This window comes from Maylandia zebra, linkage group LG12 (genome assembly GCF_041146795.1).
Source record: "Maylandia zebra isolate NMK-2024a linkage group LG12, Mzebra_GT3a, whole genome shotgun sequence".
Taxonomy (NCBI): Eukaryota; Metazoa; Chordata; class Actinopteri; order Cichliformes; family Cichlidae; genus Maylandia; species Maylandia zebra.
In genome coordinates, this window is record NC_135178.1 from 29,206,078 (window position 1) to 29,222,327 (window position 16,250).

The 16,250-nt window shown below is 41.0% G+C and overlaps 1 protein-coding gene across 6 annotated transcripts in view; it reads right to left on the reverse strand.

Annotated features, from left to right (window-relative positions):
• Window positions 1–16,250, reverse strand: part of slc20a2 (solute carrier family 20 member 2) — a 46,491-nt gene that overhangs the window by 14,313 nt on the left and 15,928 nt on the right. For 4 of the 6 annotated variants that reach the window (XM_004546961.5, XM_004546960.6, XM_004546963.6 and 1 more), the window contains exons 2-6: window positions 5,425–6,007; window positions 2,097–2,237; window positions 1,459–1,544; window positions 661–757; window positions 364–483 (exon numbers count right to left, since the gene is read on the reverse strand). In XM_004546961.5, coding sequence (XP_004547018.1) covers window positions 364–483; window positions 661–757; window positions 1,459–1,544; window positions 2,097–2,237; window positions 5,425–5,713 — 733 coding nt within the window. In that variant the 5' untranslated portion in view covers window positions 5,714–6,007. Of the gene's footprint in view, window positions 1–363; window positions 484–660; window positions 758–1,458; window positions 1,545–2,096; window positions 2,238–5,424; window positions 6,008–12,748; window positions 13,052–14,043; window positions 14,275–16,250 lie in introns of those variants that run through there. The other 2 variants (XM_004546962.4, XM_004546964.6) reach the window with 2 other exon arrangements.

Here is a 16,250-nt window from a genome sequence, read left to right on the forward strand (position 1 = left end):
CATTAGGGAAACAATTCCCAGCCCTGATCCTGAAAGCTTTCTACACTGCAGGCCACGATCTTAGCCTCTTTCATCTGACCAAGTAGCTCTACGCCCAAAAATCTAAGTGGAGCACTGGAGAGTTCACAGGGATTTTTCTGGTGGCTTTAGTGCCTCTGGCAGAGGCCAACAAGAAAGCACATGCCCTGGCTTCCGTTGTTTGGTGTCAGAGCGTTTTCACATGGCGTGAGAGAGACAGACTGGACACACACACACACACACACACACGTATGGATATCCTTGTGAGGACATTCGTTTACATAAAACCAAATACCTAAACACAACACTTACCCTAACCCTAAACCAAATTTAACAGATACTTACTTGCAATCTTTCTCCTCATCCAGGGACAGACCAATATCCAGACCAGAGCTGCGCAGACCAGCGAGCCAGCTAAAGTGATGAGAAAGATGGCCCACACCGGTAGCATCTCCAACCCGAGCACTGCAGTTAATGAACACACATTAAAAAAAAAAAAAAATACAAAATCATGTACTGGCATCACACATTCAAGAGGAATTTTGAGCAAACTAACAAGCGCTTCCATCCCTGAGGTGATAATTTGATCATACACTGGTGTCAGGTTAAATAATCAGAGATATACTGGGAATAAGCACTTACATGGAGCTCCAGTATACATGATGGAGAATGTGTTGATACCAATGGTGGAGGCGTAGAAGAGGGGCAATGCTCGCAATCCGTTTGGAACAGAGTCATCCTGTGAAGTAAAAAAGGAAATGCAACAATAATGATAATAAATCATAAAACAAAATATGTACAACACAATAACATATTAGCTAAAATGAGAACATCTTCTGGCTAAAAGTTTAGCTCAGGTCAATTTAAAGGTGTGGAGTAATACAATTATTCCATCTTGCACAACCATGGCTTGCTTTTATCAGAAGGTTAATAATTAATATGACTAATGAGGCAGGTGAAATGTAAAATGACACTAAATGGGATGTGGATTTTACAGAAGTAACAAATCTCAACCCTGCAAACACAAAACAGAAAGATCGAATATTCTGATGCAAATAGCCCGCAGACGCAAAAATGAACTCATTCCTAATTTGACCCATCTATGCAGTAACACCGGCCCAAACGGCAAATCTTCCCGTGACTCACTCATATATAATCCTGCAGTCGTGACCCTCGGATGATCTGCAGCACTTCCTAGTCTGCCAGAGCTTTCCCATTACATAACAAATACGCGGGTGTTGCCATATCAAATGGGTTTTTATCTGTGCTCAAGTTCTTTCAGACAAGTTGGGCGTACACGTGCAAGTCTGTCTCCGATTTCTTATATTAAAATGACCAGATTGGCAGCTAAGTGTGAGTGCGGAGAGTGCAACGGCTGCAAATGCAAGGGCAGTGTCACAAAACTGAACACAGCATTAGTTGAAAGTGATGTGCGCCTACCTTGTTGAGGATGAAGTGTCTGATGAGCATAAAGAGAAGTCCAGACATGAGTCCAGAGAGCAAGGGGGAGATGAACCAAGACGCCACTGAAGAAGAATTGAAAAATGTTAATGAGGAAACGACAGGAGAGCCTTGCCAACTCTCTACAACTAGAAATTTTGTGTTTTAATAGTTTTTTGTGTTTTTAGCCATCAGTTCTCTTCCTAAAATGAATTCCAAGTCATTTCATTTATGCGTTATGTATTTAAGTATGAGAATAAATCCCAATAACCAGTTTTATGGTGACGTGAGAGTTTATTATTCTTTAAAGTATGCATTATTATTGGATGCTGTATGATGTATGACAGAGGCTCTTAACAAGGAAGAAATAGGTTTATCTGTCTAAACTAAACTCATTAAAGTACTGGGTATAAAGTGAGTCATGTACTTGGAAACACAATCTGAAGATTGTTGTTTACTAAAAACCTAGAAACCTTTCTAAAAATCAAACTCCACTGGGCATATCTCAGAGTGGTTTCTATTCCATCAGGTTTCACTGGAAAATGGGGCAGTTATTATAGGCACACACACACACACACACACACACACACACACACACACACACACACACACACAATGATACAATCTTCTGCCATTACCAATCTTGACAAGCTGCATCCACTGTACTCCCTTTGTGCCGATGGCTACCATAGAGAAGCCGATGGTGGCGCCAACGATGCAGTGAGTCCCAGAGATGGGGAGCTTGAGGAAGGAGGCGATTAGCTGCCAGACGGCTGACCCTGTGACCAAAACAGAGACAAAAATCTAACGTTTAGCTTGGTTTATTTATTTGTCCGCCTCCATGCACAAAAACAATCTCTTGGGAAAATTAGCAGTTAATTCCCATCTGCAGTTTGTGTGACATCATGTAACATCTTAAATGAGGGCCTGAGAGTGCCATTTGAAATTCCAAATGACTGCCTTAAGTTTGCAGTGTTTATAGAAGCTGAGACAAAAGTATAATCTGAAAACTACACTAGGCTTTGTTTATCCCTCCTTTAACAAAGACTGCTATTCAAAAATTGCTCAATGATGTGAGTAATTGCAGTGTTTTTGACATAGAAGATTATATATATTTAAAAAGAGGAATATTTTAAGATCCAGTCGTGAGAAAAAGTTTCGAAATAATCACTCAAATATGTCTTCTAAATCACTACATTCATTAGAGACAAATATTTTAACTAAACCAATAACACAGACAAAGTTCAACACAGAGAGTAGTTTCATGGCCCAAGCTGGAAAATCGAAAAGAACATCTGAGACTAAGACTTTAAAAAGCTCATTAAAATCAGGAAAAACTGGAAGTGTGGGTTTAGAGAGGTACCTCTCTCTATAAATAAAGTCATAAAATGTGTGTAGTGAAAGAGCACCCTGTCAAATCACTGAGGAAACAGTGAATTTGAAAATTACAAGATAACTTTAGGGGCAGCGGATCATGACCTGCAGCTCTGGAGATTTTGGGTGATGTAAGCAGACAATGACCCAAAGCGCACACAGTGAAACAATAACAACAGAGCTGCTGAAAAAAGAAAATTTGTTGCGGAGGCTAAGCCAGAGCCTTAACCTTAATCTAATTGAGATGCTGTGGCATGACCTGAAGGGGGCTGAGGACAGGAATTAAGAGGGGCCGAAACAGTTTTACAGCAGAGGTATTCTATGAGGGATGACACAACCTGCCTCCAAAGAGCCAATCAACAGCTGAACCAGGAAACTGCACTGACTCATGCACACAGCTGAGGTTCACAACAGTTTCAGCCGAGTGGCGCTAGGGAATGTGTATGTGTAGAAAAATGTGTACCATTTCTCTCGGCTTACATTTCCATAAATTGAGTTAGCATGGTGTCTGTTCAGTGCTCCGGTAAGTAGAGCTAGAAACACTCATCGAGTTAGCTGTTAAGTACTGTTTTGGGTGTACATAGTACACTTATAACCTGCAGGGGGGGGAGGCAACCTTTTAAAAGCTTATTTTGGCTGGAGATTTTATACATGCGGTTGTTTTCATTATCCTAGAGAAGCAGATAATAGGACAAATCATTGTCAGCCCTAAATTAGACTTTAAACTCCAGCAAAACACCAAAGCCTCCAGTACACAAGAAGCACTGGAGGAAGTTTTAACAATAGGTTAAAACTTCTTTAATTATGCATGAACAATATGCCAGTTAAAACGTTTCTCCAACAGTGACCTGTGGCAGCCAGCCACACCTGAATTTTCATCTCCTTGGGAATCCCCTGTGCATAATGCTGCCCTTTTTAAATCAACGTTTGCCAGCAGTCTGTCATCAAAATGGTATTGTCCTAATGGGAGACCCATTGTTTTCTGCTTTTACTGAAATGGTGGTGTGCGAGTCTCCAGTTGATACTCAACAATTTCTCTTTATGTTTCACTTCAGGAGTTTTGTTTTCCTGCGGCTCTTAGGAAATACTTACAATGCTGCAAGGTTAGCTAACATTTGCAAAGCCCCAATAAAGTTTGATCTGAAAATACATAAAAAAAATAAAAAAAAACACTTCGTGCAGTGCCTTTCATGTACAGTAAGAAAGTGAGTGAGGTGCACTGCTTAATAACAGTAATTATGATACATACATGAGGATTGGTGCATGTCACAAGTACCAGCTGAGCCCAGGATAATATATATAACATTATTGTTAAATTCAAATTCATTTCTAAGCCTTTTATAAAGGTCTATGTCTGCATTAAGCTATGGATTTAGCAGATTTCGGGAGGATTAGCAGGGCCTAATTTGTGACATGGTAAATATTGAACAATACATATCAAAGTAGTTTATATGAGGTAATAAATAAGACATTGTTGAAGTTTTAAAAAATTGTCTTTTGGGCTGTTGGAAAGTAATTTTTTAATTTTTCTCTTATTTTACAACTTTACAGGTGATGGGGACAAAAAAAAAACTGAAGCATTTCCTCTTTAATATATACCATATATTACTGCAATGTGCAAATCTTTTAGGCATGTGAGAAAGATTTCTAATGTAAAGAGTTTTTATTTATTATTTTACTAGGAAAAAGCATGTGTTGTTGTAATCCTAGACGGACAGGATGATGTTGACATCAGGAAAACTGCTGTAGGAATACTTGATCGTGTGGCCGAATGGCTGAAAATAGATCTTTGGCTCTGTGTGACCCTTTGCTGGATAAGGATCGAAACTTGTAGTAGTAACACTGGAGTGATGGGGGGAGGGGGGCACCTTTGGTAACACATTTTTCATCTATGGAGTGGAAGTCGCAGGAGTTTCTCTTGGCTGCAACTAGCATCACAACTAATATTAGCAAATGAATCAACTTTTAAAGAGTCAAAAAATTTCAGGAAAAAAAAAATCGCCGAGGCAACAAAGTCAAATGTCTCTCTTCCATCGCGGCTCATTCAAAAGCCTTTTAACAGTCTTAGAAGACAGAAAAGAAAAATACACTTAAGCATCTCTAATAAAAAGCATTTACAGACTGTTTTCAGAGCTACTGACAACTATTATTCTTATTTCCAGTCTCATGGTTGTTTCCTGTTTGTTAACAGTTGTTTAGCAGCTATAACATCAAAAAGTCAAGCATGTTCTCCACTAATCGTGTTTGTTACAAGTTTTGATGAAGTCTGATGTGATTTGTAAAGGATAAAATAAAATAATGAATCCTAAATTTCATCGACATCCAAGTTTTTTTTGCACATTCAAGTTACTTCAAACTTCATTCAGACATGCAACAGGTTGCAAATTAAAAAAAAAAACAAAAAAACAATCACTGGGTCTATTTAGTAGAAGTGCTGTTGTGGCTTTTACATCAAATTGACTCTGGTGCTTATTCCAGCATGGCCTAAAATTGTCCATCAGATAAACATAAGGATTTGCATGTCTAAAATGAGGCTTAAGACATTAGCGGCAACTGCGTCACTCAGTGGATGTAAGAGCAAATTCAACTTACCAACCATGGCGCTGACCTCGCCTGCCATGAGCACGGGCACCGTGTCATTGTAGAGGCTGACATCTATGATGCCCTTCCGAATCGTCTCTCCCACTTTGGCCCCGAGCAACATTGAACCCAGCGTCTCGAAGATGGATGCCAGGATGCAGGCCTGCTTCAGAGTGACCACGCCGGATCCCACTGCTGTGCCAAATGAATTGGCCACATCATTAGCTCCGACTGAAAATGCCAGGACGAAGGCAATGATGAAGCCAATAACCACCATCCACAGATACGACTCCAGATCCATCTTGATATGATTTCAGGTGAGAAAAATATGCAAAGAAACAAAAATCCTGCTTAAAATATCTACAAAAAAAGACGAAGAAGAAAAAAAAAGATGAAGTGCTCTGTGCGTTTTTAGCAGAGGACTTGGTAAGCCCACACCTTCTCTTCGTCCCCTGGTTATAAAGAGTCTGAGGGGAGAAGCACAGCCGCTAACTAAGCGTTTGGAGCTCAGTCCAAAGATTGGAGGTTAGTGATGGTGGGAGCAGAGAGCATTCCATAGCTTAGTGTGAGACAGTCGGTCTGCACGTTCTTTCACCTGCCGGAGAAAAGAGAGAGGAGAGACAGAAACAGATTAGTGTCATAAGCTATGATTACTCTTTTTCAACACCTCCTGACAACACCTCCCCGTGACTTCCTCAGAAAACCAAAAACAAAGAAGTCTGGGTGGGACTAGGAGAGAGGGGAGGGGAGACACACATAAATGAAAGATTCGGGATAGATGATGATGAAGCAGAACTGGCTTTGATGAAACAATGATAGCACTCCAGTGAGAAAAGCTGAGGACATCTCAGATATCTACAATAGGAAATCACAGTCTGCACTTCAAAGGAATCAAATCAGATCGTGCAGAGGGTTTGCTGTCAGCACTGACACTATAAAAAGATCACCGTTTCCAGAATGAGACATGAGCAATGCTCCGAACATTAGAAAGGCTAGTATCATTTTATCCCCGCGCACCAGGGCAGCTGACAACCTTTGCCACACATTCAGACAATCTCAGATAGGAGTTTATAATTTACTTAGTTTTAATGTTCAACCACACAAAAAAAGAAAAATCACACCATCTGTTATTATTTTAATCCGACCCAGTGATGCCAACAGTGATAACAGAGAATTTTTAAGTATTCTATGAAATGTTAAAACAGAAATGTTAGTCATAAAGTTGCTTCAGTGGCAGCCCCGTAGATGTTTTCTTGCCAGATTTACATTATAGCTGGTTTCCAATCTGTGCTCCTTTAGCCTCAGCGTCACTATAATTGTGCTTGCCGGGCGACACTGAAAGGTACACGAGTTTTGTAACCAGCTTTGGAGTACAAGTTCAAACAGAACCAAATGCTCTGGTGCAGTGCAAAAAAGAAAAACGTGGTGCGTTTAAGTTAAGACTGCAATGCAGCAACAGCATCTGCGCTGATGTTCTACTGCTGCTCGAGGTGGGATACATTTCTTGAGGGGACTTACAAGACTCTTCGTTTCTGATGTGAATAACTATAAAATAAAACTATTAAGCCCCTATTTCCTAATTTCTCTCTAAATTTAAAAAGTATTGTTCTGGAGGGGGGGGGGGGGGGGGGGGGGGGGGGTGTTTCACAGTTAACCTCAAACAGTCTGGAATGGTTTCATTTTTTCTCTCTTCTGTTTTTTTTTTTGCTGTATTTCAATAATTGGATTCGTTACACTACTAAAGTCATTTAAAAATAATTTTTGTTTGTGGACGATCAGGTGCTGAAGAAGGGGCGATCGTGGCTCAAGAGTTGAGAGTTCGCCTTGTAATCGGAAGGTTGCCGGTTCGAGCCCCGGCTTGCACAGTCTCGGTCATTGTGTCCTTGGGCAAGACACTTCACCTGTTGCCTACTGGTGGTGGTCAGAGGGCCCGGTGGCGCCAGTGTCCGGCAGCCTCGCCTCTGTCAGTGCGCCCCAGGGTGGCTGTGGCTACAATGTAGCTTGCCATCACCAGTGTGTGAATGGGTGGATGACAGGTTGTGTAAAGCGCTTTGGGGTCCTTAGGGACTAGAAAAGCGCTATACAAATACAGGCCATTTACCATGTTTACCTGTTTAAAAGCCGATCGCATCCACTAAAACCTCACCACTGTTCCCCAAGGCTTACACACAACACAACAACAACAGTGACATGCTTTAAAATCAGATGATGAGGCCACCTACTACGAAGCCTCCAGTGGTCTTTAAGAGGCATCTATGCCGCAAATGACTTTGCTTGGGTTTTTAAGTTTGTATCTTCATGGGGACCAATGACAGCCTACTTCCTTCTATGGTTAAACCAGTGGGAAGGGGGGGTGGGGTTCTTTTATGGGGAAGCATTAAATGTAAACAGCTCTTGGCATAAACCGACTGCATTCTCCTCGCGTGGGGGGCAAGCAGCTCCTTTCTAAATAGCCTGTGGCCAGTTATGGCTCCCTCCTCCCGACCGAGAACTCCATCTGGAACAGTCGGTGTCACGCACTCTTAGCCTTTATCCTTTGCAGAACCACAACAAACACATAAAAACATGATAATTTGTCTTTTGATCAAGACCTCCTGGAATAGGGATCCATTAGTGACACTAAAAATGATTACGTTGCTGCTGATTTGAAAAATAAGTGGACGCATTTCTTGGTTTTCTCACAGTAAAATCACAGAAGTGAAGGTGAGGAGAGCTCAGACGCTGCCAAATCTCAAACAGAATGAGTAAACAATGACTTGATGATGTACTGACCCCTGAGGTGAAATCCTCTCCAGTGAGAGAAACACATCTGAGCACAAGTTCAGTGCCTCTTGGCCAAATTTTTATGTATTATTGTAGGATCTACCTTACAATATAAAGTGCCTTGAAGTGACTGTTGTTGTGATTTGGCGCTGTATAAATAAAACTGAATTGAATGAATTAAAAAGTTAAAGAAACCAAGCTCGTGAACTTGTGTCCATCGCCATAACGAATGAAAATTAATGATGAACGATAAAAAAGACAATATAAGGCAGGGCATGATTTTATCTCTGATTACTTAATTGCTTCCCGACTCATATCTGCTGCTTGTAATTATGTCAATTCATAATAAAAGGCAGTTTAATAAAGGCCGCACCAATATGAAAAGCTACCCTAAACTGATTTCTCACCGAATCTTTATTGAATAAGTTAAAGAATCCATGTGTGGCGGCTTGTTTCATGCCATTGAGTAGCGCTCTCTAAAAATGTTTTCTGCAGTCAATGTATTGACTCTGGCAAAGTCTGAAGGACTAACAAGAGACTGTGTAAATGTTTATTCCGGGGAGCACTGCTGCCACAAGACGACCACATCACACACCACAGTCAAACACGAGCGTCCAGCAACACACAGAACCAGGCAATGCTCAGAAGAGATGTGCAGCCAAACACATCTGCAGCAAAAGCAGACTGAACGTCCTGTGCCTTAGGGTGACATGGAAGAAAGATAAGAAAGTGATTTGAGCGCGGGTGTGATCTCTAGGTCAGCTGGTCATAATTTTATTGAGTACGTTCTAAAAAAAGAAACTCAACATGACCGACCCTTAGACTGAAGTTCACTCACAGCCACTCCTAGCTGTGTATATAAAATCTAAAAACAACGACACTTTGTGATGTCCGTGACAACGCCTGCTAAAAATGACCGAAGTACAGCGCATTTCCAGAACAAACACCTGCCTGCTGCTCTCCATGTCTGATTTCTCACTGGTGACATCTGACGGCAGCGAAATCTGCACTGAACTTTGAGAACATCTGAGACGCGGGGCAGGAACGATCACGCTTTTTCACAGATGACCCCACGTCCTTGAACACAACTCAATAATCCTACCACGACCTGGAGTATGCACTGATTTGGATCCAGCCATTTAGCAAAGCGATTCAGTTTCATATTCATGTGTGTGATTCAAGCTAAATGGACTGTCTGGCTACATGACCTTCAGAATGAATCTTTACAGTTTTTGCCTGAAAGCAAAATAAGAACCGTTGCATGGTGTGTCATACAACCTATTATCTTTCCATTTTATTGCCATTTACCAAGAGCGGCCCTTCTGTAATTCACTTGTAACAATCAATGAATAATTCATGTAAAAGATGCGCTCAGTGTTAGCAGAATAAAATAGAAGCAAGGACGGAGCAGAACCACAATGCAAATTGATGCACTGCAAATGTAATTGCAATTGCTTTTTGCTACCTGGATAAGAATGAACTCCGTGATGTTTCTATTTTGCAGGTCGTTGGGATGCAGGGAAGTAATCAGGTGATGAAACAGTAGCATACAAAATTTAATTTGAAAATTGGCAGCAGAGAGAGGAAATCACGTAACTGTTCAAACAACTTAGAAGAAATGTTTGAGATAAGGTGCACACAGGAAGGAGTCTGACCCGCTTTGTTAAGGAAACTAATGCATAGGTGCCATTTCGGTAAAAACACTGAGTCGGTTAAAAAAAAAAACAACAAAAACTTGGAAGTCCAGCTCATATTTATATGATGTGATTTTATCTGCCGAAATGAAGCATCCCGTTTCCAACACAGCTCAGGTGAATCATTTACAACCTTTAAAAACTGTGCCGCTGCCACTCTCCAAGGTGCTGATCCTGAGACCACCAGGGATGACTGAGGTGACTTTGATAGACTTTTTAAGAGCAAGAGCAATATTCAGGTCACGATTAATGTGCCTGAGAAATGCTGGAATTATAAGGGAAAATTCTGGATACAGTGGCCCTGAATAGTTTCAGATGAGTATGAAGAGTCGATTAACAGGCACCATTTCCACAAAGGATGTTGTATCATATTAGGGCTGTTCGATATAACGATATATATCCGATGACGATATAAAACAGTCTATCGTTTCATTTTACGCTATCGTTTGTTTCGTGGTGTCGCAAAATAAACTGTTTACGGCAATATTTTTTCATGGTTTTGATGGTCACTGTAGTGGCTATATTAATTTCTTAAAGTTCTCTCTTTCTCTTATATTTTATTTGACAAGCCCTGTTTTTATGGTTGTGATTAGCAACAACTACGGTAACAGCATCGCGTGTCTGCTTGTTTATGTTCCACATAAACCTTTCACAATAAAGCTCAAGATCCTGTTGAGACTTTTCAAAATAAACTGAATCACGTGAAAGAGCAGATTATTTAAGGATGAGAAGTAAAAAAGAGCCGCCAGGTGCTAAAAAAGAAACCTTAGACTCAAACGTTAGAACAGGCTTTTCCCCGCAGCACGCCGTGTAATAAATACGCAAAGAAAACGGCGGCCTTTACAACTTATGTCTAAAAGTGTATCGTTTCATGCATCGGTTAAAACACTCGACTGCAGCTACATGACGCGCAGCTGGAAACACTTCCCGCAAGTCGAGCTGCCCGAGATTCACAGAATTTACAGAAAATGTTACATTTTTGTGATTTATATCGTTATCGGACGATAGAATTCTTATATCGGGATATGAGATTTTGGTCATATCGCACAGCCCTATATCATATGTATAATACCTTCATTTTGTTTGTTTTGTCTGTTGAAATTTTATAATTTTTTGCATCAAAATGTTTCCAGTTGGTACATGGCCATACTTAAGCCTAGTTTATGGTCACCCACACTCACATTTACCTAAGGGCAATTTAGAATTACCAATTAACCTAACTCCACTAACTAAAGCCAGAGAACCCACACAAACACAGAAAAACTCCCCACACAAAGACCCTGCCCTGATGGTGGAAATGAACTGAACAGTTAGCTACAGTGCTAACCCTTGCAACACTTTCATACGCTTGAAGAATAAATGAAACTGAAATAACAAGGACATTGGTACATTTGGAGACACTGCCTTAATTTTCAAAAATACATCACAAACTAATAAGAGCTCAGATATTTTTCTGGATCCAGGGTCAGTCCAAGGAGATGAACCGGCAGTTCCTCCTGAACATGGAAAATTGGAAATTAATAGAATTTTTAAATATCAAGGTAAAATGTTCTTTAAAAAAATAAACCCCACACTCCACATCTTATTATAAACACCACCAGTTCTGCATTTCAATCGTCTGTTTAACCTTTATTTCCACAATCTGCTTGTAAATTGTGGGCCTTCCTTGTTTGTCCGCTAACAGTTTGAGGTTTTATCTTTGAGCGACTGTGTAATTGTTCCCAAAGAGCAAACCACGGCCTTGCACAGCAACGGTGCGCCAAGAGTACCTAAGAAAGCAACCCTAAATAAAAACACTGGAAAGTGACTCCGTAAAGCAACCTGCTCTTGAGGATTATTTCTGGCAGACTCATTTTCTTCCTGTGGATGTGGGTTGCCAAACAGTATCCATAATGAGAGCACTGACACAGACACACATGTACAAACTCAGAAATGACACAACATGGGCAAACAAGGCTAAAGTGGGTCTTCGTGTTGTCTGTGCAGAAGAAATTAAGCAAAGTAGAAACATTTAAACCTGAAAATGTTTTTTTCTGGAATGTTTTTTTTAAACCAGTCCAGCAATTACAGAGCAGCAGCATCATTCTTGGGGAGGCTAGATGCCAATTCACTCTCGCTTCGCTCCACTTCTTGGCCTCTATCAATTCTTGACACCTAATCTTACATTTGCAGGTGTACAGTGGGTTTCTATTCAATAGCTGCCATCTGTAGCCAAAACTGTACTCCTTCACACATCTGATACATTCTTATAAACATATGGATGATAGCTGTTTAATAAAATATTGATTTTTAGACTGTTTATTGACCCCAAAAAATGCAGAGACTGCCAGCTAACCTGTAACACTACTAGAGCGTTTCACCTGTTACAGCATCGGCCCCTAGCCGCACGTGTTGTGTGCCATGGACTGTAACACGAAGCCTCTGTGCAAACTACTTCCAGTGATTAGTTTAACTGTTTGTTATCACTGCTGAACAGTGATCATTAATCCGCCGGAGATGCCAATGCACCACAGCCACAGCTGGTGCAAAACACTGTGTCACGAGCTACAGTCTGCATTGACACGCGGCTCCTCTATCCTCACACTGATTCAGCCCCCTCCCCTTCCTCTCATCCTGTCTAGGCACATGCTGAAAGAAACAGAACTAGAACATACATCTAGTGTCAAGATGATGACTCACAGCAGCATCCTACTAGCCGGCTAATTGTTATACCTGAAGCATACGCAACTGCAGTGCCTTCAAGGACACCGGATGCTCGCATCTACCAGATGGCTCAGTAAGTTAAGAGACGGAGAGAGATTATATTTAATAACACAAAACTATGAGAAACAGGAAGCCAAGTACAGAAAGATCAAATCCTTTAAAACAGCACCACTCACCTTCATGACACTTCACATCAAGAGGAGATGGGACAGTGGTGGAAATGAATAAACGTCAAAGACGAAATGTATTTTTTGAGGGGAGGTAGAGGGGGACAGAGGGAAATGGCAGTATGGAAAAGAAAACAGACTGGGAAATAGAGTGGCGAGTGATTGATCAGAAATAAAATTACGCAGAGAGACGGGAAGAAAACTGATGATGAACGAGGAGAGGGGAAGAGAAGGAGCAGAAGAGGTTTACTGAGGAATCGGCAGGTTGTGGTGGTGTTGCAGGAGAGAGGACGGCGCGAGCTAACCACCAAGAGCGAGGGAGATAAAGAGAGAGAGAGAGCGAGCAGCACAGCCAGCTGAGTCTAGACTGCCTCTTAAAGGAATTTATCTGCATTCACAGCACACATCAACCAATGACAAATGTCGTAGAAGAAGAGGTGTACCACTGACTGGTTATCTGAGTGCAGAGAGGATGGACAGACAGGGGGGAGGCGGCCAATGTCTGTGGAGGAGGACAGCCAGCAATGGGGGGGGAGAAGAAGAGGAGCTGAACCTGTGTGGATGTGTTTTACAGCCAGGGAAAAGCATTCAGACAGATGAAGGGCATTCAGAGCACTTCCCTCTCCTTCATCACTCTGATCCCAACGCAAGTAGCAGACCGATTCATATAATAATAATAATAATAATAATAATATTATTATGCACACATACTAGAAAACGATGCACAGATAACGCACACTGTCATCTCTAGCGGTTGTTATTGCAGAATAATCAGTATAATGAAATGAACTAAGACAGGACTACTTTTCTTTGTAATACAGAAGCCTATCACACAAGAGCGCACAGCATTTCAGCACCATTATTTGGCTGGAGCCCACCCATCACTTTCTCTGCCTTTCTCTCTCTGCCACAATTGTTCCTTTCAAAGACACGCCGAACAGTGCGTCTTTATGTCACTTGACTTGTGCGGGCAGAGATAGGGGCTCTCGTCGACACAATGAAGAGCCCAGGCCAGAGCTGATGTAGGCGACTAAATGCAAAGCCGCAGAGTTCGCATCTCTTCAGCAGTTCCTCAACACGTCACTGATAATTAAACAAGAAGAATGGCAAGAAAAATCCTATACTTGAGATGATTTTACAGGGAAACAAACTCTAATTGGCTACGACCAGCAAGGTTTTTGTTCTAAACTTATTGGAGATTTGGCTCGACAATAAACTACCTGCTTCCTAAAAAGTTTCTCTTTTAACCTTCACAAAATCTTTTGTGTGGATTTTTTTCTTTGTTTTTTTAAATCATTACTCACATGCGCCATTGAAGCCAAGAATAAGTCAGATGCCTCCACAGCACACTCTGGGTCCTGTTCCCTTCCTCCTCACATACTGTCCAAGGGCTAAAAACACGGTGACCTCATCTATCCAGTTCTGTTCAAAGGTCTGATGTTGTATTTGTTTGAGCTTTCTCTTCTATCGCCTCTCAGCTCATTCTCTCCCTTTCTGTCCCCCAAACTGGCCCTGCCTGCTAAAAGCCAATCTGCGTCAGCTGCACCTGCTGCCTCTGACTCTGTACTTCGCAGCAGGGAGGCGCTGTCTCTTAGAACCCAAACACGCACACATACACACACACATGCTACAGTCCTATGATCAGTCAGTGTCGATGGGCAGGAGGGGGGTCGCTTAAGAATGACAACAACAGCGCATGTCGCTCTCAGCACCATCTTCAAAAGGTTCACCAGACACACACACACACACACACACTTTCATAAATCCTCTCACTAAGTCTATTTATTTTCTCCCCGCATTGCAGCACTAAGTCCGGTTGTTAAGAAGTGAATAACTCTTCAGATTGCTTCTGATGGAAACACACAGGCAATCTGTCAAAAATTTATGCGAGCACACAGCTAAATAAATAGTCTCCAGTAGAGATTTTTGCTAGATTTACTTTTGTAGAGATTCTGCTATCTCTGCACAATGACTAAAGTCTCAAGATAGACTGCTTTGAAATAAAATCCCCTCTTAACTTTGTTTCTAAAAATATGTTCATTTTCTCTTTATTTCACTATTACATAAAACCTGACAGCATCGAGTTCCTATCATCGTTTCAAATATAAGTTAAAGATGCATTAATGCAGCTGCGTTGGTTAAAACTCGGTTACAGTAAAGTATTTTGTTGAAAGGGGGACTGCTTTTATGGGGCATTCAACACACAGCAAAGATGACTCATGAATGGATTTTGTGACATTAACACAGCGTTGCCACGAACAACAAAAAGTCAATAGTAATAAATCCCTCAGAGTTAACCTTTAACCTCAATTGAATGTGGATATCCGCTGCAAAATGTACCACAAAAAGATTACTCCAACGATTTAGCACATAGAGCCATTTTAAATGCTGATAAGCCTTTTTTTTAAAGTGCCAAAATTCTTACAGCAGAACCAAAGATTCTCCACACATTTCTTCAATGTCAAACTTTGGTATTTAGGTTTCCCGCAATGCAACCAGGAACATTTTCTGAACATTGGGCGGCCTATCCTCTAGCTAATGGCTGTAGTCTCAACCCACAACCATCGAGCAGAGATGAGGTGCATGCTAAAGAGGTCTGACAGACCTCTTTTTGCACTTGGTTTTAAAATATGTACGGGGTGACTGGATCACAAGTGGACAGCAGAGGCACATCGTCATTTAAACCTGTGCCACTTGTGTTTGGATCTCATTAATGTCAAAGGGTCCAGTGCACCATTGTTACATGCATCTGTCACCAGTGAAGAAACAGATTATATTTTAGCGAGTGCTAGCACAATGTTTCAAGGACCAATATACATGTATGAGGAGAATGACAGGGCAAAGTCATTCACAGGTTGCAAAAAGGGTAGAGGACAAGATGAAGGACCACCATGTCCTTTCTCGGGACATCTTTTCTTCTTATGTCCATGTTGACGATGCATTTGTAGTTTATACACCAGGTAGTCATATGCGACAACTTCAGCAAGTGTTTGGACTTCATGCGCTGAAATGAGTCAGGGTGGTCATTTACACTTATTTAGCACTTTCCACTGTAATCTGATATCTCAAGGTGTATTTTAATACCAGGTGTAAATAGGAACATACAGTTCTGTGCAAAGGTCTTTAGTCCCCCTTCGTTCCTCTATATTTTGCCAGGAAAATTGGAAACAGGTGCAGTGAATTATTGAAACATGTCCAAACATACATAGAAATACAATAAATAAGACAAAAACAGAGTTTCTACAATTCTATCAACCTTGAAAGTTAATATTAAGTATGACTAACATTATCCCTTGACACTGTCTGAACTTTCCAAGGCAGGCTTTCTTAACCCTTTAAGACCTACCATAGAACCAAGTCCGCCAGAGCTTATCTTTATATTTTTACATGCTGTAGTGCCATTTTTGGGAGCATTTCAAGTTGCTATACATCAATACAACCATTATAGCCCAAATTTTAATAATATGTATGCATTAAATCAATAGAAACTACATAAATTGCAAAAAAGTGC